Here is a 26,507-nt window from a genome sequence, read left to right as displayed (position 1 = left end):
ATAAATTAATTGTTCATATGTATTTTAAATAAGGTAAAATTTATTAAAAGTTTATCATTTTATTTTAATAAATATAAAATGAAAACTGGAAATTTGGATGATATAGATACTTATCTGATGTGTACCATGGTGCCCGGACGCACACTATGGTGGTTGCTCCAGAAAATTCTCATAAATAAGCTTGATTGATCCTTTATGATAAAAAACAGTTTGTTATTTGTTCATTTGTTAATTTCTTTATAAAATTCATATTATTAATTTCAAAAACATTGACTAGGCATTGTTAAAACATAGATTTGACTATGTTTCATACAATATGCATAATATATAAAAATGATAATTTAAAAAACAAGATTATACCTATGTTTCTAATTTTCGAATCTTGTTTCAATGTATAGAAAAATATTAAATGATTAAAAATAAATACATTAATCCACGACCTAATATTGCACCAAACTATATTAATATTAGCATTCGCTTCTCAAACTAATGAAATGATGGTGGCTGTTTGGCCAAAAAACAAAAAATGATTGTGTCTACTTTTCTTATCACGCAAAAAGAAATCAACACGGCCAAGGGAAAATATGTACAAAATACTATGTGGAATCAATTATACTATTTGTAAATAATATTAATTACATAATTTTTCATACATTTAATAGATATTTATTATTTTATTTAATCAAGCATAATATAAACAAAATTTGTTAGTCAAGTGAATTTTTCATATATTTTATGTTTATTTTGTCTAAAATTAAGACCACTAGGAACAAAATTGATTGGTCCATTTTTTATTCATTTCCCATCCCGAAACAACGAAGCCTCAGTCATTGCAACGTTAATATATTTGTGTTCTTTTTTTTTTTTTAATAAGAAAGAGCTGGATTATGATAAAATTCTTTTTGGGAAAAAAAAAAAAAGAAAAAACGAACGAAGCCACAACGTGAGCCCTCATGCTTTAGTACATAATATATGTCTTCGATCCCCGCCGTCCAACGACTTAAAGACAAGTCGAACGGCTCAGCCATCTCGGAACTGTCCAGATGATCTCGTCACCTTCGCAACATTTTCTTCCCTTCTTCAATAATGGAGTTTCCCATCAGATGGCAAATAGAAAATGACTGCGAAAAGAATCATTTCATTGCTTTCTATATATATAGATGTCCGTTGTTTCTGAGCGGCACACGATCAACTAGCAGGTCAACAACAATTCTTCATCATCATCATGAAGCACTTTCTGGTAAAATCTGTGGTGGCTAGAGTTCTGGTCTCCGGCGGCGCCCGGAACTTTAACCGCCAAATTGCAACAGCGTCGGCGGCACCGGATCTGAATCTCCGGCATCTCTGCGGCTACTGGCCAAGGATGTCGTCGACCTTGGCCCCGTCTCCGGCTGAGAAGGAGCAGCAGCATGAGAAAACAGTACCGGAGGAGAAGGAGAACGAGAACGAGAACGGCGTCGTTTCAAGCTACTGGGGGATCTCCAGGCGGAAGATTAAAAGAGAGGATGGGACTGAGTGGCCTTGGAACTGTTTTGCGGTACCAATTAACGATTATTTGAGCGATTTGACTTTGTAAAGTTATTGGTTTTACACCTAAATTAAACCGTGATTAATAATTAATTAACAGTATGCTTAACTATGCTTTTTTCACAGCCGTGGGACACTTATCGTGCAGACGTGTCAATCGATGTAACAAAGCATCATGTACCTACCACTTTCTGGGACAAATTTGCTTTCAGGACAGTGAAATTCCTTAATGTTCTATCACATCTGTATTTTCAGGTTTGTTCTCTCTTTCTTTTTATATATTATATTCTAATCTGAGAAGGTAGTTGATTTGCCGTCTTAATTTGAAAATTTGTGATGGAGAATACATATACGTTCAATCTATAAAAAGCTAATATTACTATATGTTGTAAACATATAAATGCAACTATAATATACCTAGAAATTCTGTTATTGGACCGTGAGGTTTGTTAACTATATGTAACAGATTGTCTATATAATTCACATATATATGTTTCAACTTGTTTTTTTAAACACACGTTGACGTCTTCCAGCAAATTTTGTGTCTATCTATCCTAATTAAATCTCATTTTAATTTAGCCAATCTTTGAGGAAGTAATTTCTGTATAAATGTTAAGGGTATGTTTGAAATTGTTTTATTTTATTGTTTTGAGAATTGATATATTGAAAAACATATTTTAAAAATAAAAAATAATAAAAAAATGTATTTTTTTCACATTTTTTCTTATTCTCCATAACAATAATCTGAAGTTCAAACAACTAAAAAATATTCCAAAACAATATTTGATTTTTTTATTCTTCAAAACATTTTTAAAAATATATTACTAAATAGATTTTTTTGTTTTTTAAAAATAGAAAACTATTTCTAAAATGCTCCAATTCTCTTAACTTTGAGACGTAAGTTTGAAATTACATCAGTAAGAAGACACGATAACATAAACGAAAAGGTTTACTGATAAATTTGTAAATTAATTATTACACACTAGACAAAAAGGAGAAGAGTATATATCCCTCTATATAATATAATTAAGCATCAAAACAAGCATTTACTACTCCCTATAAGAAAGAAAGTAAGAATTGCATCCTTATACAATCTACCCCCATATTATTAGAGCCGAATTCAAATTAACTATATAAAGTCATGTCCAAGCCATGAACTTTGAGGAGTCATAAGCTCGTATGAGTTATGAATGGCTTGACTTAAACAAGTAGCTTAAACCTGTTTTTTTCACGGCTTATAAAAGGGTTGTGCTCAGAAAAAAGGGCTTAACAAATTATCATCCCTAATACTAGAGCCCAATTCAAACTATGGCGATGTTAATACTAGTCCCTAGACATATTTTTCATGTATTACATGCATGCGATCTGAGGAGTTGTGAGATAAAGATGACTTATATGAATAATGCGACTTGTTATAATATTAATAGGAGCGATATGGGTGCCACGCGATGATGCTGGAGACGATCGCGGCGGTGCCGGGGATGGTGGGAGGGATGGTACTGCATCTGAAGTCCCTCCGGAAGTTTCAGCACAGCGGAGGGTGGATCAAGGCACTGCTAGAAGAAGCAGAGAACGAGAGGATGCACCTGATGACGATGGCGGAGCTGGTGAAGCCGAGCTGGCACGAGAGGCTTCTGGTGATAACGGCTCAGGGAGTGTTCTTCAACGCCTTCTTCATGTTCTATCTCATCTCTCCCAAAGTGGCTCACAGGTTCGTAGGCTACTTGGAGGAGGAGGCTGTGATTTCCTACACTGAACACTTGCAGGCCATTGAAAGTGGGAAGGTGGAGAACGTTCCGGCTCCGGCCATCGCCATTGATTACTGGAGGCTTCCTAAGGATGCTACTCTTAAAGATGTTATCGTTGTTATTCGCGCTGATGAGGCTCACCATCGCGACGTCAATCACTTTGCTTCTGTGAGTCTTCTTTCTCCCTCTTTGCTTCCTTATTATTAGTTCTATGTTTCCTTTTGAATGATCCAACATGAATTCTGTGGACTGCGAGTGGTTTAGGGGAGGTTTAAGTTACCTCAACAATGCAAAATACTCCAGTTAAGTACTACGGTAGTTCATAAGACAATTTTAAACGTGTGATTTTCCAAAATATTAATTTGACTAAAATAAATAATATTTATATTAAATATATACTTCTCTAGCATTACTTTTCTCTCCTTATTATATTCTTTCTCTTTAAAATTATTAAATGAATAGCATTTTTGGCACATTTATTTGAAAAAATAAAGTTATAAAGTCTATTTAAAGATTTTTATTAGTATGTATATATTTTTTTTTAAATTGTCTTATAAATTAGGATAGATGAAGGACCAATAAAACATATTAATAATAGTCAGGTCCTTGATAAATTTTTTTAAACCATAAGTTATAAATATTGATTCAAATAATTGTATATAAATTCAAGAGTTTTAATTACAAAGTAAGACATTTAAATTTGAAACCTAAGTTATAGATATTGCATCTTGTTTATAATTATTTGAATCGATATTTATAATTTATATTTTTAGAAAGTTTTGTTAAGGATTTAATTATCATTAATTTAATCTTTTTGAACTTTACTATTATTCTCCCACGCAGATCAATGGAGACACTTCCGCATGCCTATGCCTTCACATTTGATTCTTTAAAAAAAATAAATAACAACAACATATTTTTTCATATTAATTTTTTTCATGTAATTAGATTCTTGTATCTTACATTGACAAGCATAGGTTATGCTGTTTTTAAAAAAACTAACACGCATTTTTTATGAGTACATCTATAACTAATTCATTTATTTATTTTAATATGTGTGAATTAGCTAGCTAACTAATTTACCTATTTTTCTATATTTAAAGGGGTGGATGGATAATTTGCTTGTTGAGAAACAACTATAAATTGTTTGGTTTCATTTTGTCTTAATCCTATCATCTATTTGATGCAGGATATACAATATCAAGGGAAGGAACTGAGGGAGGCACCAGCCCCCATTGGCTATCATTAATTATTTTATTCCCTTTTATTTTTGCCACATTTAATATAATTAAATGTTGTATCATTGTAGAGTTGTTGATTGTTGATGACTGATTTATTAATAAAAATGTACAATAATTTTTTTTAAAAAAATTAAACAATCCAAACGTGTCTTTTGCCAGATTGTGAAGGAATGTTTTGCTCGTTTTTAAGTGAGAGAAGTCGATACTGCTGCAGCTTGTGTCACTAATTAATGGTCTAATAATGCCCAAAGGCATTGAGAAATGAATTTTATAATGAATTCTGTATTTTTTTTTTTCCAAAACAATGTATTAGTGTACATTGAAGTGTCAATCATGGTTGTCATTATTAGGAAAAATTAAATGTTTAAGGGTCCTTCTAAAATATCCATCACAATTAAAAATCTTGAAATTTTAAAAAAGATCAAGTTACTTTGTTGAAATTAAACTTTTCTTAAGTTAGTTTTTTAATACTTATTTTTCATATTTTTGTAACCCACCTTCCATATTTTTACTATATATATATTTAGCATTTTTAATACTCCCTCCATTTAAAAATATAAATTACTTTTAATCTTTTAAAATGTAATCATTATCTTCTTTTTTTTTAAGTTCTCCTATTAAATAAATTACTTTTATTTTTTTAGGGTGTAAATAGGAATAAATATAGAAATATAGAGTTAATTTAAATATAAATAACTACGTTATTAGGGGTAAGATATAATTAAAAATGCCTTATATTTTTTAATAGAAGAAGTAGTAAATTTTTTAAAAAAATTAATATTTATTTTAAATTTTTGCAAAACTCATTTCCCACATTTAATTTCAATACTTAACTAAGATTCTTTTCAATATTAAAAATATATAAAAAAGTCCTAAAAATTGAATTGAATTAAATAATGAATACTATGATCTTTCAGGGGGAAGAGCACAACCTCTAACCTCTTTATAATAAATAAATGAGAGTTTTATGTTTTGGAAGTCTGTATATAATGGACAATTATATATTCTCTTCATTTAAAAATATAAAATATTTTTTAAAAAGTTGGATGTTCAAAATGTAAGTTATTTTTAATCTTTTAAAGTGCAATCATTATTCTTTTTTTTAAAGTACCCTATTGATGAATAATTTTATATTTATTGTAAGGTATTTAATATGTGTAAATATGAAAAGATATAATTAGTTTAAAAATAGGTAGCTATTTTATTGAGTAATGAGATTCGGTTAAAAATGTTTTATATTTTTTAACAAAAAGAGTACCAATTATCCCTTGAATTGCATTTCTTAAAAATTTCTTTTTTCAATTTCATTAAATTAGCAAATTGAAATTGATATTATTAAATGCATAGCGACCAAGTCAAACATTTAACAAGGCTAATTTGTCAAAACAATTAGATATTAAACATAGTATTTATGATCTCGTATAATAAAAAAAAAAAAGCATATATTTAGGGATGACGAAGCTTTTAGCAGTCCTTCAAATTTAATTTTTATTAATTTAATCTTTAAAAATTACATCAATTATTGATTTGGCCTTTAAGTAACACTATTAAATAGTAACATGGATAAAGACATATAGATGACAGCTATGCATATTAATATAAAGAAGTGCAATTAAGTATATACAAAAATGTATTTAGAATTTTTTTTAAAAAAGGAACAAACAAAATGTAAGGAACTAGATTGATAGAAATTAAACTAATATGATATATAATTTATTTTTATTTGTTTAGATTAATTTGAAAGATTGTTTGTGTTTAAAAACTTAAAGGATTGACATGATAATTTAAAAAAATGTAGGGAGTTAAAAATTAAATTTGAAAAACCAAATAGATAATTGAACAAAGAATGAAAATTTTGTTATCATTATTTATTAATCTTAAGCTAAAATATACCGAATTCTCTTAAATTTTGAAATAGTTGATTAGAACCCCCTCACATTTAAAAGTTACCTCCTTAATATTTATGTTATGTTTGGATACATATGAATTTGAATTTAGATTTGAATTTGAATTAAATTCATTGTTTGGGTAATAAAAAATGTATAAATTTAGATTTGACTCAAATCCAAATCTAATTTCTACCTCAATCTCTTTATAATTTAAAATTCTTTCTAAACCCCTATTATTTCAAATCTTAGCACAATCTCTTTTGTAATTTGACCTAAATCCACGAAAGCTTGATCGGCTTGCCTACAGTAATTGGACCGAACCATTGAAGTTGACGGAAATAAGTTGCCAACGTTGATCAAAATTAGATGGTCGGCTTTTATTGGGATCGAACCAACAGTGATGATTGGAACAGGACGACAGACTTCAACTAGGACCTAACTGATAGGGATGATGAAGGGGAACGGACGACAGACTTTGAGCAGAACTGAATCAACGGTGAGGACGAGGACCAAATGACCGACTTCCATCTGGATCAGACCGATGATGATGATGGGGATCGGACGGCTAACTTCTATTGGGATGGGACCGATGTCGACAACGAGTACCAAATGACCAACTTTCATCAGGACCAGACTATTGACGATAACTGCCCTATCTTGATCTTTGCTGTTGGTTTGTTCCAGTGGAAGTTGATTGTCTAATCCTTGTCATCACCGTCAGTTTGGTCTTAGTGAAAGTCAATCGTCCTGTACCCATCATTGTAGTCTATTTGGTCCCTTGTTGTCGTCGTCGTCGTCGTCATCTCGATCTTTTCCTGTCCAAGTTGTCACAATCAATTCGATCTTGGTAGAAGTTGTCGTCCAGTCCCTGTCATTGTGTCAATTTGGTCCGGCTAGAAGTCGACCGTCTCGTCTAGGTTATCGTCGTTAGTTCGTTCCCAATGGAAGTCGTCATCCAGTCATCCAATCCCCATCATCACGTTGATTCAATCCCGTTGGAAGTTGGCTGTCCTGTCTCGATCTTCGCCGATGCTACAATCCTAGTTGCTTTTTACCATCTGATCCTAGAGGAAGTTAGCTATTCAGACCATCAAATTTGACTAGTCATCCAATTTTTTTAAAAAAATTTAAATATAAAATATAAAATATAAAATTTTACTTTTGATCCAAAAAAAAAAATGTAATGTTATAATTTGAAATTTTTTTAAATCATTCAAACAAAGAATTTAAAATCTATAAATTTTAAATATGAGATTTTAAATTTAAATTCTCAACTTAAATTCATCCATCAAAATGCAACCTTTTTTTTTTAACCACAAATTCATTTATTGTTATTTTAAGTTATCTTGCTAACAAAAGTTGTGCTATCATATTTAAAAAAAGATACATAGTAACTTATATTGTATTTGATATAAGCTAATAATTACAGGAAATAATATGAATAAAATTTTTATAAAGCTATTATTAATTGACGACAGATGCCACATAAATTACTATATCTTTTGTTAATATGGATAGCAATTTTTGTTAATAAAATAACTAAAAAACAATTATAGAAGAGTCTTCGAATAAAAAAAGATGAGGGAGATTAATTTTAAATTTTTAAACGTGATTTGTTATACAACTAATTCAAACTTTAAAAAAGTTTTGTATGCTTTATCGTTCATAATCCATTTATCAGAATCAAAATCTCTAATTTTTCTCATAGTAATCGGGTCTGCTATTTCCAAACAGACATGGAGTGAGTTTGGTCGGAGGGTTTGAGAAGGTTTGAATTCCGCGATAAGTCATGTTGCCTTGTGTCGAATGGAATTTTCTCAAAAAAACAGAGTTGCTCAACAAACCTGATTGGAACCATTTTCATTTTGTCTTGTTTTTTGTTTTTAACTTCTATCGTTTTTACTTTTTTTACCAAAACCGCTAAGTCATCGCCCGCCAGAATCAGTAGATGGCCGGCAGATAGATAGAATAGTGGTGGTGTCTAGGTGCTGCAGAACTTTCTGCCACTGCAATGGATTCTGCGCATATGGCTCTCTTCAGAGCTCTGAACCGCCATTTCTGCAGAGCTTCTTCGAGTCAATGCATTCCCACGGTGCTTCTCCATCGTAGGCTAAAATGCCTCTCTCATAACCATGCTACTCGCAAGTCCAGCTCTTTTTCTTCTTCTTCTTCTTCTCCATCGCTCAGGAGCTTGTGTGAGGTGGTCACCCGACTGCCCTGCCGTTTCCGCTGTGTTTCGAGCTCCGCTGCTTCGTTTGCTTCTTCTGGCTCCGGAAATGGCGGCATTGGAGGGGTGGGTGGTGGTGGAAACGGTGGCGACGGTGGTGCCGGTGGCGATTCTGGAGATGCCAATATCAAATTAGTTGGTGATGGCGGTAAAGAGCTTTCGGCACTCTCGCCTGATGTTATTATTCTCGATGTTGCGGTATGAGCTATTCTCGCACTCTATTCCGTGTTCTCAGAGGCGGCCATTACTTCTTCTAATACATACCCTGCTTTTTGCTGATAGGGAATGGTGTGTGGGGGATGTGCGGCTAATGTGAAAAGAATTCTTGAAAGTCGAGTAAGTTGCTCCTATTTTAATTTGACTAATTGCTTTGCATTATTTGAAAGAAAGATGCTGGGAGTATTCACATCCTTTCCACAGGTGTTCTGTTCAGTTTACTCAGCAAACTGATTGGACATTATGATCTTGATGAGCATGCATTATAATGAACAGAATAATGGCGGCGGAATCATGCTGATATATTTCAAAGCAAAACTATATTCTCGGGTCCCAGAATTCATAATTCATAATTTCAATTTGCTTATTTGTTTACGTACTTGCATCTAAGAATATGACTTGGAAATTATGGTAAAAGAAAATATGACTTGGTGATGAGTTGGTGGAGATGGAGTCCAAAGGGGTTGCAGGGGCATTGAGGTGTAACTGCAGAGAACCCATTGACAAAGCGGCAGATCTAACTTATTGTCGAAGAACTGATTGATTTTGTTTTGAATTATTACTTGGGTTACTGAAAACTGAAAGCCATGACGTTGGTCCAGCGTCCATGCAGGGGTGTAACAAGGACCTTGGTGTTATACCTAATAGCCTGGGATTTTGCTGTCTTTGAACTTGATACAAACCCAAAGCTCCTTAATTACTCCTCTAGTCATTGGTTTGTCTTGCATCGGGCATTGATCCTGTGATAAAAAAAAAAAAAAAAGTGGTGCTGTACCATATGGTATGGTGTTGGAAATTGTCAGATCATGGCAATTTTTGATTCTAATGTGTGTGTGTGTGTGTGTGTGTTTCTTCTACCATATGCCTTCAGTTCTATGGCCCTTAACCCCCTGGACTCTGGTGAAACCACTTACATTTTGCCAAAATTATAAATGCCTCTGGAAATATCACCAAGAAGAGTGAAAGTGTGTTGGCACTTGAACTTAGGGGTAGAAAAGGAACAAACAAATAACCTTGGCAAAGAAGTCTGGCTTGTTACGAAATTGAAAATTTGGGTACCTTACTCTTTAGCAGTTACATTCAAATGATTTATCATTATTTTCCCTCTTAGAGTAGCTCTTACATTCCACATTTGTACTGCCAAATGCAGCCTAAGTAGCCCTAAACCTAAGGTGAACTAAGGGGAAGTGTTGAGCAGGTTTTAAGGTTACTTGTCCTTGATACTCTCTTTTACTAAACAAAATGAATAGAAAACAAAGATAAAAAGCAGAAAATGTGTATTGTTCTTAAAATGCTGTGTTTTCTTTCAATTCGCGAATATATGATTCTTTCATGTCTGCATCTAAATTGATGCTCTTTATCTGTTGTTTTAAGGACAGCCTCAAGTGTCATCTGCTACTGTAAATCTAACAACCGAGACAGCAATAGTTTGGCCCGTATCTGAAGCAAAAACTGTACCAAATTGGCAAAAGCAATTAGGAGAGGCACTTGCAGAGCATTTGACTGGCTGTGGTTTCAAGTCTAGCCTTCGGGGTATTGCTTCATGATCACCAATATTTTCAATACGTCATTTAGTTTCTTTACATTTTTTAGTCTTGTTAACATAGGGAAGGCAACAATACAAGGATATTTCTTTATAAACTACATTGTGAAGCAGAAGAAAAGGAATTATGTTGTTCGGGTCTCAGAGATCTTAAAGCATGTGATAATATTATCAGTTTGATTGTGTTTTAAACTATTAAGGAAAGATGTTGAAACGAAGCAATTTAGTAGTTTCATTGGCTCTTAGGTTTACTGTTTTTGGTTTTCCTGTTTTGGAGGATATCTGATCCTTGTCTTTGTTGTATTTTTTTCTCTTCTAAAATCACTTTTCTTGTTTGATAAGAAATTTATGTCCTTATGCCTTACTTTCCATCAAGTTTCCTTCTTGAGATAATCCTTTGAGACATACTAAGGCTCTCCAAGACAACCTCCTCTAGAAAAAATATGGAACCCTCTCCCTCCCCAAGGGTTGCATGAATGTTTTTGAGTTTGTGACCCATTGGTAAATTGCATATGTATAAGGAACGAGAAAGCAAAATTTTCAAAGACAAGAGGATCTTTGTTTTCAAGTTATTGAACCCCTTTGCATGCATAATAAACATTTTTTCACCTGCGGCTTAATGTGCCCCCTTGATCAACATGTAGAAAATTACTAATTACTAATTTCACTAACAACCTATAAATGGAAACCTCCAACATCCTTACTGCACAAGCGCTGCAGCTTTTAGCCTAACCTGATTAAATTGTTAACTTCATAGTTAAAAATTGTATGCTTGCTTGGTTATTTGTGTTTATGATAGTTTGTATCAATTTATCTATTCACATTCCTGCTGATTTCATCTCAGTAATGTCATTGGCGTTTCTGTGAACTCTTAATGTTAGAAGTAATAAAAGTTCTGAAGGCACTTTTAGATGGCTCAATGTTCAAGCCGGATTTTCATTACCACTTGAATTCTTGTTGCTGTTGCTCAATTATTGGTTGCATGCAAGTATTCTTCTTTTACTTTTATGAAATTCTTCACATTTTTGTTCGTAAAGATTTATGCTCCTGGAAGATTATGTTTTAACTTCCGGAAGTGTTTAAACTGGCATTAGAATTTCTTTTACTTGAGAGGTTTGTCAAGATGCTGTGGTTGTCAGCTAGATCTATGTATTACTTGTATAAAATTATTGAAAAATGTTCAGGAAGCAGGAAATAAGTGGGAACCTTTGTAAATGGAATGTCATTCTTCAATTCAATTGCTTTCATTTGTTGGGATATTATTTATAAGTTTAGTTATTTGTAAATTGTGAACTGCCACTCTGAGTTGGGGTTCTAACTTTCTCGGCCAAAAAACAAAGGAGTTGGGGTTCTAACGTTATTTTTCATGTATATAGCATATGCATCTTATTCTTATCCATTTCCTTGTTTTCATTCACCCTTTGTAAAGTCTAATAGCTGTAATTTTTCCTAGTCCTTGCCAATATCTGTGGTAAAGGTTCAGTCATACTCTCAAGGCTGACGTTTTTTATTTTCAGTTAAAAATTCTAAGACTAATGTTTGAGAAATGACCAGCGGTTGAATTTTCTTACAAAACTCAAATTTCAAGCGATATAAAAAAAAAAGATTATCTAAATAATATTTTAAAGTTTAGTGGCATATTTGAATTATCAAATTTGATGTAAAGCATAAATATTGACATTTTTAATCCCCTGGCTCTTCGCTAAGTTTTCATTACTTCAAATAAGTTTGGATGTTACCACTTACCACATGCTTTAGAGTTCATTTAATTTATGTGAAACTTGGTGGGTTAGTGGCAGGTCAGAAAGTAGCAACTGATGCAGTTATTACACCATTTTAGTGCAAAAGAGGTGTTTTCTGTAGTCAATGGTATGTCCTCAATTCAAGAGGTTTTAAGTTTCACCATGATATCTTTTCTATGACTAAGCAGTTTTCAAATCTTATAGCCACCATTTTAGATGCATAGGATAGGTTTAAAAAATCATTATTGATGTTATAATTTCTCCTTCAGTAGGTCAGTCTCTGTGGCTAATGTGCTTGGTATTGGGGAGTCTTGTCTGTGCTTGGGAGGCCGCCCTGCATTTCAAGAAATTGCTGATATTCAAAACTAGAATCCTTTAGTTATCAAGAGTTTATGATCTTTTAACGTAAAGTAGGTTATATGTTAATTAGAAGTGGGGATTTCCAATTGGTTACCCACTTCCAGTTAATGCTGTATACAGTTGGTGCAATGAACATTCAATTCTGTGATCTGTCTGTTATTTATACTATCTTCTGCAATTTATAATCTCCAAATGTAAGCTTAAAATGCTATACTGTGTACTGTGATATTTTTGCTTTCCAATTTTCATGTGTTATTTTCTTTTGTTGAATTAGACTTTGCATACTAATCCATGTACATTCGGAAGCTTTTGCAGTATGAGTCACTCGTATTGGACCCTCTAATTTTTGTGTCATCACTTTTCTGTATCATCAGTTGGAGAATTCTAACTTCCTGTTGCAATTTTAGTCATTAAGGGCAACTCTAGATAAGCACATTAAGTTATACTTTATGTTGCTTGACTTGTTTGATTTATGTTGCAAGTAAGTAGTCATAGATAATACCTATATGAAAAAATTAGTAAAAATATAGGTAGCTGTATCATGAGTGATTATATCAAGCTATCTACTTTCTCCAGCTTATATATTTCTGCCAGATCAGGTTTATAGTTTGTACAAAGCAAAACTGATGGAGACTTGAGTATTATGGGATGCCTAAGGCCCATACCATATAGGATCCCTAATGGGGCGGTTAAGTTTGAGTTAATTCTCCCACTTTAATTGCTAGCTTTTGGGGGGAGGGTTCCCCATCCACATGAGTGCCCATCAAAATCTTCATGCCTGGCTAAGCTAGAACATTGGAGTAAACAATCTGAGTCTTGCCCTAGCTGTTCAAGTGTTCTTGCTATGTTGAAGTTGAACTAGTTACTAGATCAACTATATACATAATTTATAGCAGTATATTTAGTTTATGTGTTTTTATGATCAAGGGTACTATATTTGCATAATACTACATTATATTTTATTTCTCTGCCTAATTTAGTTTTGGATGATCCGATTTCTTGCATTGGAATTGATATTGCCTACAGATATCACGTTCTATATCAATAAAACACCCACAAGCTTGGGATATTGATCTATAATTTTCCCAAGATCACAAACAATGGATTTCAATTACATACAATTGTTCTGCAATTGTTGCCTAGGTATCATCTATTGAGGAATCAGATTTTGATGATAACCGTATCTATATCATTCAGCTTTTAATCACTAAGCCCCAGCCTCTTCATGTATGAAGGAGATGCTGAGGGGTCAGGTGTTTTCTATGGCTTTAAGCAATTGTTTTCTTTTTGTGGTCAAGTTCATGATTTTTTTTTTCAGCCAGTTTCTGTCCTTTTCAGCAATTAAATAGGGAAAAAGAGAACATGTTTATTGCTGCTAGATGTTTATGAACTGAAACCAAATAAATTGCCGGTTGTATACTGGAATTTTCTGGCCCATTGTTCCATTATATGTTGGGAAGAATATATTTTCTTTGAAACTCAGGTGAGTGATGGTTTTCCAGAACTTTCTAATGCTGCAAATTAATCTACTCAATGTTTCTAATGATGCTTTTCATCTTAATTATATCTCTTAATTTTAAGTTAACATTTTGAGTTATCAAATTCTTTAACAAATTGAAGGTTTAGATTTGCATGGAACTGAAATCATGCCACTTTCCACAATTGATGTACATGATTTCTTGACAATTCTGCTTTATTGAAGTGCAGATTCAGCAAGAGACAGTTTCCTCCAAGTTTTTGAAAGGAAGATGCAGGAAAAGCACAGACAGTTGAAAGAAAGTGGTAGACATCTGATGAGCATTTTTAGCTTATATAAAATGATGGAATATGTTGCTGATAATATTTGTGAATCTCTCTCATGATCCATCTATTATCATCATGAGGTTAATGATGCAATTCCTTTCTTTTTCTCTCTTCCTGGTGTTTTAAGGGCGAGAGTTAGCTGTTTCCTGGGCTCTATGTGCTGTCTGCCTTGTTGGCCATCTTTCTCATTTCCTTGGAGCGAAGGCACCATGGATCCATGCATTTCATTCTACTGGGTTTCACCTATCCCTGTCTTTGTTTACATTGGTTGGCCCAGGGCGTCAACTTATTCTTGATGGCATAAGAAGCCTTCTTAAAAACGCACCAAACATGAACACCTTAGTTGGTCTTGGGGCTTTGTCATCATTTGCTGTCAGCTTATTGGCTGCCTTGCTGCCAAAATTGGTAAAATGCCTTGTGATAAAGTTTTTTATTACTCGACTGCAATTTTGAATGCATTTACTAGCCAAATAGCATTTAATAACTCAAATTCTTTTTTTAAAATAACAATGAAGGAATTTAATATCTAACAAGGACCTTGAACAGATTGGTACTTGTTAAAATAATAACTTTACTTGTTAATTTGTTAATGTTTACTTGTTAGAAATTCTTGATAGATATTAAATTCTTTCAGGGACCTTCATTGATAATTTCCCTTTAAAAAATAAATGGGTACATTACAGTTTTACCTCTCTATAATCTGGAGCAGAATCACCAAAATCATTTTTACCCTTGTGATTTGAAGTGGGTAATTTAACACTCTTGAGATTTGTTTAACTATCATTTAGTCACCTGTTGTATTATACATCTGAATTAACAAAAAATAAGCATATGGATGTCAAAAAGATAAATAGGTTCATTGTTAAATGAATGTTTCATAATATTTTAATATTATTGCTGACAAGTCCAACTTCGAAATGTCGGCCTAATCCCATTAATCATAAGGACTGAAACTGTTTATCATTTTAACTTTTGCTTGAATGTTAAGAATAAAAATACCATGAGGTGGTTAAGTGGTAACAAAACTGATAAAACTTGGAAAATTACGAAAAGCAGATATAGAAAACAAGATAGAAGCCTGTATTAGAGAAATGAGTGCAAGAATCTTAGACACTCAAGTAAATCAGTCCATGGTACACCAATTAATTACTTCTTCAATGCCTCTTCCTATTTTATAACTGTTATTTATAATTTTCCAATACCAGAATGTAGGGATAAGAGTCACTAAAAGATATTAAAAGCAAGGAAATAATTCTCCACTAACTTGAATAATTTCTCACCTCATGACAGCCCGCTAATTTCCCACTTAGGCTATGATAGAACCCCACTTCTCTTGCAATGCCATTTCTTCCCACTGTCTACCTGTTGCATTACGGTCTTGTATCAAGCTATCAATGAAATAAAACATTAAGGACCTAAATGAGGTGCTTTTAAGTCCTAAGAGGCAAACTAATTTTGACCTGCACCATGGAGAGAATTGAACTGTAATTTACTCTACCCAGATAGAAATATCAAATTCTTTACGCACACTGTTTAGTTCAGTTGGCTTTTGCATATTTTAACTTGATTCTTTGTCATCTAAATTTGAGCTCTAAAAGTAATATTTTGCATGATCTGCTATGGTAGTTTTTGGGCTCCTTCTTCAGCCACTAATTAACCTCTTTTCTTGTCAGCCACTTTGTTATGACTTGAACATGTCTAATTAGTATTTGTTACAGCGGCTATAGTTCTTCTGATTACGTGTCTAATTCACAGATTAAAATATCTAAACCCTTGGTTTCTTAAATTATGTTGGGTCTCGTAGACGTTCTGAATTCTACTGTATGATATAACAATGCATGGTAATAAAAATCCTATTTGTCTCTGCTAAGATTTACATTGATATTATCAGTTTTTGTCTTGTCACTGGGTTTATTGAATTTAATCAATACATGTCTTTATTTTCTTATGATGTGTCTTATTCACATTATTCTCATAAGGAAAGAGAACCAAATAAGAACTGGTAGATTTCATGGAGCTTCCTCCCATTCTGAAAACAAATTACAAAAGTTGAGCAAAACTTTATTCACTGTCTGCTTTGCGTGCGACATATCAAACAGAAACAAGAAAGTGTATTTGTTCCCTTGAATACATGCAATTTGGCATGCAGTAATAATTGACATGACTATGGATGTGGTAAATGGCATTTCTTTATGCAGGGATGGAAGGCTTTCTTTGAGGAACCAATTATGCTAATCGCATTTGTCTTGTTAGGAAGGAATCTGGAACAGAGAGCTAAAATTAAAGCAACCAGTGATATGACTGGACTTCTTAGTATATTGCCATCAAAAGCTCGTCTTCTGGTTAGCAATGACACCGCGGAGTTTGACTCAAGTGTTGAAGTTCCTTCTGACAGTCTATCTGTTGGAGACCGAATTCTTGTGCTGCCTGGAGTAAGTAATATAGAATCTTCAATTTTCAGGATAAAACTCTGCAGCCCCTTCACCCTTTTGTAGCAGCAGCTTCTATTGTTTATTTTTCCATTATGGCTGGCCAGTAGTAGCCTGTTATGATGTTATGCAATTATTATAAATAAGAAGAGAATTAAGAATTAGTTAGGATTTAAATAGGCTTATATGACATCTTGAAATTGACTAATAAATGCAAAGACATAACAGTGGTACTTGTGTGCTTGTCCTCAAACAGTGGGAAATGGAAAAGGGAGACAAAACGTGGGGAGAGGTGCAGAGATAATTTATCTTTTTAAATTGCATTATTATCCGTCCCAATCTGCCTTGCTTTTAAAAGCTACTGTCATCAGTAGAAGTATTTATTTTATATCCATATAATACTGTGGATGGCAGCAAGGCTAATACAAGTTAGAACTAAATGCAAGTATGATGCTGTTTGTGCAACAAAACTATTGCTAATATTGGTTAGACCACATCGTGCTTGAATTGTAATGAGCAACATTCATAAAATATTTGTTATGGCTCCTTTGGGATATTTTTTAATCCATACAGTCTTACTCTCTAGGATCGTATTCCAGTGGATGGAATTGTCAGAACTGGTAGAAGCACTGTAGATGAGTCAAGTTTTACTGGAGAGCCTCTGCCAGCAACAAAAATACCTGGGGTATTCATTCTTTCTCAACATATTTATTTGAATAAAAAATTATTTGCCTTTTGACTTTACTTGTAGGTCTTGCTTGTTCCTCTATATATGGGTCTATGGTGCAATCAGCGTTTGCAATTTCATCAGGACGATGTATGTTCATAAAAAAAGACAAACCATTGGACTTTCATTTGTCATCTTGTATGGTTGCATATGTACTAGTTAAGGGAACTCTTTAATGATATTCTGGGGTCATTTAAACAATCTATTCCCATTCCTAGAGCTGTGGCAGTACTATAATTAATTTAATTGTGACTGTGTAGGATTTTGTATATGCAGAGTCAGGTTGCTGCTGGGAGCATAAATCTAAATGGCACTCTTACAATTGAAGTGCAGAGACCAGGCAGCGAGACTGCCATGGGAGACATTGTTCGTCTAGTTGAAGAAGCACAGAGTAGGGAAGCTCCAGTTCAACGTTTGGCTGACAAGGTTTTCTTATTGAATCTTTTATCACCTTTATGGCCATCATATTATGTTTCTGCAATAAGGAATCTGGCCAAATCAGGTTCTTCAAATTGTAAATCTTGTTTACAATTTTAGTTATTGATCCCTGCTGGCTTTATCTTGAAAGAAGGTATAGTCTGGCTAAGATGCCTAAAATGGCAAAACCTTGTTAATATTAGACATTATAATGTGGTATATTTTTCCTTTTATCTATCTTGTTTCTTCTATCCATAGTTCATCCTTTTGTGATTCTTTTTCTTCTTGGAAATTTCACTTTTTGAGGAATGTTAATGATTAGATGATGAATTAGAAAGCTCTCTATTTTATGGCATTTACTGCTGTATCTGGTTGGAGTGGAATTTAGGAATTTCTCGAGGTCATTTGTATGCCTTACATGTATTATGAGAATGGGATAGGAATAGGATTGTGTTCATGCCCTCTCCTTGATTTCTATTCACTTAATTTTTGTAACACTATTTTGCAATTAGGTGGCTGGACACTTCACTTATGGAGTAATGGGTGCTCTGCAGCCACATTTACATTCTGGAGTCTGTTTGGCACACGCATTTTACCTGCTTCTCTTTATCAAGGAAGTGCACTTTCTTTGGCATTGCAACTTGCTTGCAGTGTTCTGGTATGATTTTCAAAAGTTGTATATGAGCCTTACATTCCAATGATCTCCTTTGAGGCATGAGGAAGCTTGTGCATAATTGTCTTCCTTCATACCCTGTCAGCAACTTAAAATACTAAATCCCATTTTTGCTCTGATATGATGCCTTTATCTATTAGAAGTTGCTTTTTGACATGGTATTGGACTTATTTTAACCTTTATTGCTCATATTTATGACATTAATTCGATTTCAGCGCATTGTGGTAATAGGCTTTTGCTATATACATGCTGTAAGCCCAACATGTTTTTCTATGGGACAGCATATAGTAACATTGAATTCATTGCTTGGCCCTCCTGTAAGATTGGGTGGTTCAGCATTATGTTATTGAAGTATATTATTTAATTGAAGCTCCGAAGATCTTAATTCATCATTCTATTTTTGGCTATACACATTGGAAATATCACTTATTTGTATTTTGAATGAAATGTTTCATATATTGTTGGAGGCATTCAAAGATAAAGAATTTATAACTGCATTAGAATGAGGAGTAAAACATCAGATCTAGTGGATCAAATGCTATGCCACATGTGAAGACAGGTTTATTAGATTAGCTATGTTTCTGATTTAATTTGGTTGTTTCTTTACTTATCTATTATTTTTATCTGTTTGTTACTTTCTTTATTATTTAATCTTAAGCGTGTGGGATTCGAGCCTTATTCCGCTTTCTCTGGTTTTGAGTTCACAAATCTTCAAAACCGAAAATTCCTTCTAGTCTTGGGTACAAACTACAAAGGGATCTACTTCTATGCCTGTTAATATGGGGTCAAACTCTTTGTTTAAATTGCAATGTTATTTATTTATTTATTTCGAGACACATATCATGTTGCCTCTTTTTTCCCATTTAAAAAGATTAGATGACATAGAAAATAAGCTTTCTTAAGGAATTCATTGTTGGGAATCACGTTTAACTTGTGATTATTTGTTGCAAATCACAATGGACATATGGATGTTCTCAGGCTTTAATGTCTATTTGTTTCCTTATTGTGAGGCTTTAATGCCTTTATTTGTTTCCTTGTTTTCTGGTTGAGTAAACATTTTATTCCTTCCTTATGAGATGATAATCAGACCTTAATTAGTTCTTTAATATACTCTGTTTCTATGGTTTTTCCTTTTTTGGAGGGTGTGGACCTGTCCACACTTCTATATTTTTCCCCTGATCAGAAGAGAATCTGAGCATTTACCATAGGAGATTATTTACCGTAATTTGACACAGGTTGTTGCTTGTCCATGTGCACTCGGGTTGGCCACACCTACGGCTGTACTGGTAACATTTTCAAAGAAACTGCATCTCTTATCCCCATAGTTATTATCACTTGCAGACAAAGGCTTACGGTATCAATTTGCTATGTGTGTTTAACAGGTTGGAACTTCTTTGGGAGCTACAAGAGGATTACTTTTACGGGGTGGAAACATTCTGGAGAAGTTTTCAATGGTAGACACTGTTGTATTTGACAAAACAGGGACCTTGACTATTGGTAGACCTGTTGTGACAAAGATTGTCAATACAAGTGGACAAAACAAAAACTTAAGGTTGAGTGAGACACACATGTTCATATGAAAAGAGATACTGTTACAAAGATATTGACTTTCACTTGATTTTCATCCCATTTTGATAATATAAAGAGGGAGGGGAGTGTGGAGAAGATACAGAATTAATTGTGGAGAGGCTAAGCCTCTCAAATGCTCGAGTATGGTGGTGTATTCTCTGTTTTGCTAGTTTCAATCGTTTGTGTGATTTTGTAGCTGTAATTCCACTGAGCTAAACCTTAATCCTTGCATTGGGCAGGGATGACCTCATTTTATTCCATAAATAATACATATTAGAGCCAAGTTCCATCAGCATATGCATATCTGTGCTTGTGGCATTGAGAACATTTCAAATAGAATTATTTTCCATGTTTGTTTTCTTGTAATCATCTTTTGGAAAACTTGTTTTACTCCAAAACCTGAAAATTTATGTTCAAGTGGCATCAATTTTCTGAAATTATGTAAGTTTTTGGTGGAATAGCTATGCAATTAAAGGTACTGGTATATTACATGGTTAATGTAGGCAAACTGCATACAATGATTGGTCAGATGTTGATATTCTGATGTTAGCTGCTGGAGTAGAATCAAATACGGTACATCCAGTTGGTAAAGCAATTGTAGAAGCTGCTCGAGCAGTTAATTGTCATAATGCAAAGGTGCTCGTCTTATCGCTTGACGTTTTATTTAAGCTTCACTATAACTATTCGCCATAGTTATTTCTTAGAACTTAAGTCTTTCATAACAGCCCAAGCCATTCATGTTTCTTTTTTGTTGATTTCAGACATAAAATTTCCAATAAGCTTTTGATCTGCAACTTGTCTCCCAGTTAGCATGGATGATATATTAGCTGGTCATATTAGTTTTTTTTTTGTTTTATTTTATTTTTGGGTTGGGGGCAGGGATTTACTCTAGAGATCATTGTATCCTGGCTTGTACATGATTTCTTCACAAATATATCACAGTTTTATTTCACTTTTTTCTGAAACAATTTGATAAAGGAGAGTTATAGCCATTCTATTCTCCCTGCTGGTTTTTACTTGAGAAAATTGTATACTTGGAATCTCTAAGAATTTGTTGTTGGAAAAAGATCAAAAGACCATTGGAGCATGTCTAGACAATTGTAGTAAAAGTTATGTTATTCATATTGCAAATATTTTCTGTGGTTTTTATACCTCTCTTGGACTTAGGATATTTGGCCATCCCCTGTTGGCATGAAGATCACTATCTGTCTTGCCTATTCCCCCCCCTCTTTACCAGCATCTGTCTTGGCTATTCAGTTGCCCTTTTTTGGCGGCTGACATGCCAGTTAGTAGCAATAGCATAGAATACATTGTGTTTTTCTCCTTTTCTACAGAGAATATCTTTTTTCTATAAGAGATTTAGGAATAGAATTGATGGTAGAGTACTTCATTGGTAGATATTGTAAAGTAGATTATATTGTTAGTTAGGTGTCATTTTATATTCTGGTTGCTATGCTTGTCTTCCTAAATTGATCAAAAAACATCTGTCAGCTTACATGCAAATTGGGCAGGTAGCAGATGGAACGTTTTTGGAAGAGCCTGGGTCTGGTGCGGTAGCAATTATTAACAGCAATAAGGTTTCAGTTGGGACATTGGAATGGCTCACAAGGTATTCTAAGTTAGGATGTTCCTCTGATTTATACATGTTCTCTCTAACGTTGCTTTATTTAAATGGGAAAACTTCTTTCAATTGGTAGCAGTAAAGCCAGAAAATTTATTTGTATTTAGATTCATTCAATGGTTCATAGGAGCCTTCAATTGTATTTTATGAAAGTACCGAAAAAGTATTTTTTGTTCTTTTTTTTTAATTTTCAAACCACCAATGGGTGATATCCTTTGCGCAGGCAGGGAGTTAACAAAAATATTCATCAAGAAGTTGAGGACTATAGAAATCAGTCTGTTGTTTATGTGGGAGTAAATGATACTGTAGCTGGCCTCATATATTTTGAAGACCAGATAAGGGAAGATGCAAGACTTGTTGTTGAAGCTTTGTCTACACAAGGAATTGGTGTTTATATGCTCTCTGGAGACAAAAGGAGTACAGCTGAGTATGTTGCATCTGCTGTTGGAATTCCTAAAGAGAAGGTGAAAAAATTCTAGGCAAACGTCTACACATTCCTTCACAAATTTGTGCATTTGTAAGGTTGAGATTTTTGGTGACATGCTCAATAACTTTAGATAACTATTGATAAGCTAGAAAAAGGATTACTTGGGAGCATCATTAAGCGCCATATCGTCTGATAGCAAAACTATTTCACTTGGTCAATTGGTTTCATATTAACTAGTTGAAAGAAAAATGAATAGTTTATCAACTTATTGGCCAATTTGAATTGAAGGTGACTGCAGCTATGAATAAGCACCAAACCATACCATGGACTGGATCCTGGTTAGATTATCCTGTCTGGTTATAAGAACTTTGGTTCTACATATCCAAAGCATTTGCCTCACTCGCATTGAATCTTCAATTACTTGATTTGTCATAAATTTTTACTTATTTATCTATAACAGCTAACATTGAGTCCTAATTCAATCCCTATTACTTGGATCTTGACGTACTTGTGATTTTAGGATTCACAAATAACTAGGAACAAACTTTAGGTTGATTAGATTCCTCTGGGCAAAACTATGGGAGTAATGCCCGATATGCATCAAGGCATTTTTTTGCCCCTCTTTAGGTGAGGGGGTTTGCCTTTTTAAGACAGCTCAGGGAAGGGATCAACATCAAGATAATTTAACTATAACAAGCAAAAAAGATAAATAAACAAACAAAACGTTAAGCAGTCAATTGATTCCTATGAATTTATAATCTGGAACCTACCTCCTCACGCAGAAGTCTTCTGGCTTGAAAGTGTGGACAATGCACAAACCAACCATGCCTTGTGCTGAAATTTAATTTTAGGTAATAGGTAACAATAAGGTTCAAACTCTTGATCGATTCATCATAAAAGATTTGATTCCGTGTCATTGACTAGTTCAACTCAAAAGTTTTAACTATCAAGTGTAGGATGATAAGTAGTTTTATTATAATTACTAACACTTTCAAGTGAGTTCTGACAAACATGAAAACTTGAGCCAATTTATTTCTTTATTTCTGCTCCTCGTTTTAGCTATGACGTGAAATCTATCTGCCCAAAAAGCTCTCAACTTGTGAGTTTTATTTACACAGAAGCATTGAGTTGGTAGTTTAGGTTAGTTGTATTAGACTCTAAAGTTCAGCTCCTGTCATACCATAGATAATAAATATTTTCTCCCATTGTTATTTTTTGAGGATTTCTTTTTTGGTTTACTGAATAACTGGATGTCACATATTTTGTCAATTGTAGGTGCTATCTGGAGTGAAACCAAATGACAAAAATAAGTTTATAAATGAACTCCAGAAACATCAGAAAGTTGTTGCTATGGTGGGCGATGGGATCAATGATGCAGCTGCGTTGGCTTCGTCACATGTCGGTATTGCATTGGGTGGAGGTGTTGGAGCTGCTAGTGAGGTGTCTTCTATTGTACTGATGGGCAACAGGCTCTCACAGGTAATTTGTATTTACCTCAGATTCTGTTTGAATAGAAGTTTCTTCCATTTCCTGGAAACTAAGTTAATTTTTATGTATTATTGCAAGGTTATTTTTATTATATTTTTTTGATTTTTATCTGTTAATCATGCAAGTTAAGTTGCTTTAAAGCAGTACTATCTGGCAAAATATTACAGGAAAATGTTTGTGTTGAATATCTGGATGTAATTATGTCCAGATTATTTGTATATCTGTTATATTTTGCTGATTTCTAGGAGACTTGTTGACAGTTTCCTATGTATATATACCTCTGTTCTTGTCGGATTTGGTAAATTTCAGAGAATTCAATCTAAATCTCCTACAGTTTTCTCTTGTGCTGAAAGAAAGCTGTTTATCACATGGGCTGAGTTTGCATTTCCTTTATGTCAAGAAACAAAACAATGCATAAGGCACATAACGCGCGTTTTTTCCTGTTGATATATTTCTTCCAATAACGGAGATGTGTATTGGCTCCTAAATGATTTACATCCATGCAGCTGCTTGATGCATTGGATCTTAGCAGGCTTACCATGAAGACTGTGAAACAAAATCTTGGATGGGCTTTCCTATACAACATTGTAAGTTCTGCAATGGAAACTTGATCATATCAATATAGTTTATCATTTATATATCTAAGAATTTTCCTTGTCATCAAGTGAATGCCGTCTTTGTCACTCAACTTTCCTTTTTTGAGAATATTCAGAAAGAATTTAATTTCAGATTTGTTCTTTTTACAGAAAACAACTTGTTAAAATTTATAAATGATTTGCTTATGCAAGTTGACACTAGTGGTTGTAAGGATCCAGATAAGCCTTGTACCTCCCTATGGGTTCAGATCCTCCTATGAGTATGACCAGTCAATGACCCTTAGTGGTTCGCGACCGGCCGTACCTAGTGCATGGGTGTCAAGGCCCTTTGTAGCAAGCTATTAGGTTGGGCGAAGAGTCCTTCAAGAGAGAATAAGCTTTTCCATCCCAAATGGTGGAAATTGTGTGTCAAATTTGAAGCCTTTTTTTTTTTTTTTTAAAGAAAATTATATCCTCCGTGGCAATTATCATCCATTACCATAAGTTAACTGCTAACCTGAAAGTTATCATCAGTCTCGTGTTAACATGGTTCTTATTTCTTAGTGAGCTAAGAGTGTTAGGTCAGTTGCGACATCTCATTTCTGTCATAGCCATGCCGCATGGGCTGAGTTTCTGACTAGCATTGCCAAAAAGAACTTTGAGGACTTGAATTTCTATCTTTTGGTTTCATTCTGCTTGTTGAATTTAAACATACCTACCACTTGATTTGCCATCATCAACTATTTTGGTGTAATTTAAAATTTAATCGGTATGTAGGTTGGGATTCCAATTGCTGCGGGATTGTTACTTCCAGTTAGTGGGACCATGTTGACTCCGTCAATTGCAGGGGCTCTCATGGGCTTGAGTTCCATTGGAGTAATGACAAACTCGTTACTTCTAAGATACAGATTTTCCACAAAGCAAAAACAAATCCATGGGGTATCCCCAAAGATCGAAACCCATGCAGATAGTGATCTTGCCCAAAAAGAGAAATTGAAATATGGACAGTAAAGTGGTAGAAGGTAGATGGTACAAGATGGAGGCACAAGAACGGAAAACAGGACACAGTTTCCCAATCCTGCTTTTGGGTAGGGACATTCTTATTTATCAGCAAGGATATATAGACTTTCTTCTGCTTTTGCAGTGATTTTTCAGCTTTGGTTCTCTGAAGAATGAAGAAACTTGCAAACTAACAAGTATGATACTTTTTCCGATCCAATAATTAAAGAAATAGAAGCAGTCAGCTGAGATCACTATTGAGATGTGAACTAGAGCATGCTTGCGTATGGGGTCCAAGTTCAGGATGAGGTGTGCAGTGTGCTGATGGGATATGATACTGCAGGCCCCAAACCCAGAATTTTAGATTTCTTTATAGCAATGTTTAAAGAGTATTTGTCAGAAGATTACACATTCATTTTTATAATATTCATAATTCTTTTCTTTCCTTTGCTGGCAATGGCGAAATAGAATTCAGTCATTTTCAAAAACACCATCTTTAAGAGCTATTCTGGCACATTTATTCATAGCTTCTCAAGATTAAACTAACCCCTCTTGAAAAACAAACAGAGAACACAACAACAGAAATAATAGAGGGAGAAATCGAAACTCAGGAAGGAAAATGCAAGAGAGGAAGAGAGATGCTTGAAAACTCCGGCTATGCACTGGATTCATGCGCGCGCGTAGCTATTTATAGGCACAAACAAAACAACACCGATGGCACCATTAATTTGTCGTTTAAGCAAAATTAAACCACCATTAAGTACAAGTTTCTGCATGTTGGCAACTTAAAACAAATTAAGTAAATCAACTTAAGGCAATAATGAAGATAATTTCCTGTTAATGAATGATAAAGCCTCTGCTTATGAGGGTTGAGGAATTCACATTCGAAATATGTAAATTTAAGGATTTTCTAGTTAGCCTTTCAAAATAAATTTTTAAATTTTTTGGCAAAAATATTTTCACAAAAAATGCCCAACACCATATCTATATCACACGCAAGGAAGTGAATTGTCAGTTTTCAATTGAGTTGGCCAACATTGGCTCGTTTTCATGCATGCGAGACCTCTCCTCTACTATCATTTCTTGGTACTCGTATACTAGAAGCTTTTCTCATGTAAACAATTTGGGACTTAATCTTTTGTCGCACCCAAAAAAAACTACAATAGTCACTTGCATTTGTCAAAGGAACATTATCATCTAAGTTATAATTATTTGTAATTGAAGTTAAAGAATCCAAATGGATCACCATATTCTCACATTTGTAATTCAAGTTAAAGGATAAAAAA

The 26,507-nt window shown here is 33.9% G+C and overlaps 2 protein-coding genes across 2 annotated transcripts; both read left to right on the top strand.

The window, feature by feature from the left end:
* Window positions 1–1,005: 1,005 nt before the first annotated feature.
* LOC129304988 (alternative oxidase 3, mitochondrial-like) lies at window positions 1,006–4,674 on the top strand. The gene is made up of 4 exons (XM_054944865.1): window positions 1,006–1,537; window positions 1,654–1,782; window positions 2,955–3,443; window positions 4,465–4,674. Exons 1-4 carry the CDS (start codon window positions 1,226–1,228, stop codon window positions 4,522–4,524), a joined length of 990 nt encoding a protein of 329 aa, XP_054800840.1. The 5' UTR covers window positions 1,006–1,225; the 3' UTR covers window positions 4,525–4,674.
* A 3,615-nt stretch (window positions 4,675–8,289) lies between these two features.
* On the top strand, window positions 8,290–25,662 carry LOC129305728 (copper-transporting ATPase PAA1, chloroplastic-like). Its single transcript, XM_054945760.1, is given in 18 exon segments — window positions 8,290–8,830; window positions 8,915–8,968; window positions 10,228–10,381; window positions 14,201–14,275; window positions 14,424–14,701; window positions 16,495–16,728; window positions 17,312–17,410; window positions 17,729–17,878; window positions 18,382–18,412; window positions 18,415–18,527; window positions 19,778–19,828; window positions 19,925–20,094; window positions 20,615–20,747; window positions 21,623–21,720; window positions 21,956–22,196; window positions 23,435–23,638; window positions 24,154–24,234; window positions 25,000–25,662. Coding segments are annotated over 18 exon segments (2,814 nt in total). The 5' UTR covers window positions 8,290–8,416; the 3' UTR covers window positions 25,234–25,662.
* Window positions 25,663–26,507: the final 845 nt, after the last annotated feature.

Source organism: Prosopis cineraria, unplaced genomic scaffold (assembly GCF_029017545.1).
Source record: "Prosopis cineraria cultivar Desert tree isolate PC_DT_omini unplaced genomic scaffold, ASM2901754v1 PC3, whole genome shotgun sequence".
NCBI classification, from domain to species: domain Eukaryota; kingdom Viridiplantae; phylum Streptophyta; class Magnoliopsida; order Fabales; family Fabaceae; genus Prosopis; species Prosopis cineraria.
Note: the sequence above shows the minus strand (reverse complement) of the source record. Positions and strands in the feature narration are given on the sequence as shown.

Excerpts from the sequence above, each read along its gene's own strand:
- LOC129304988 (XM_054944865.1), top strand. The coding sequence starts at position 1,226 with ATGAAGCACTTTCTGGTAAAATCTGTGGTGGCTAGAGTTCTGGTCTCC. Across the intron at positions 1,783-2,954 it reads TATCACATCTGTATTTTCAG|GAGCGATATGGGTGCCACGC; the intron begins GTTTGTTCTCTC and ends TAATATTAATAG. Across the intron at positions 3,444-4,464 it reads ACGTCAATCACTTTGCTTCT|GATATACAATATCAAGGGAA; the intron begins GTGAGTCTTCTT and ends TATTTGATGCAG.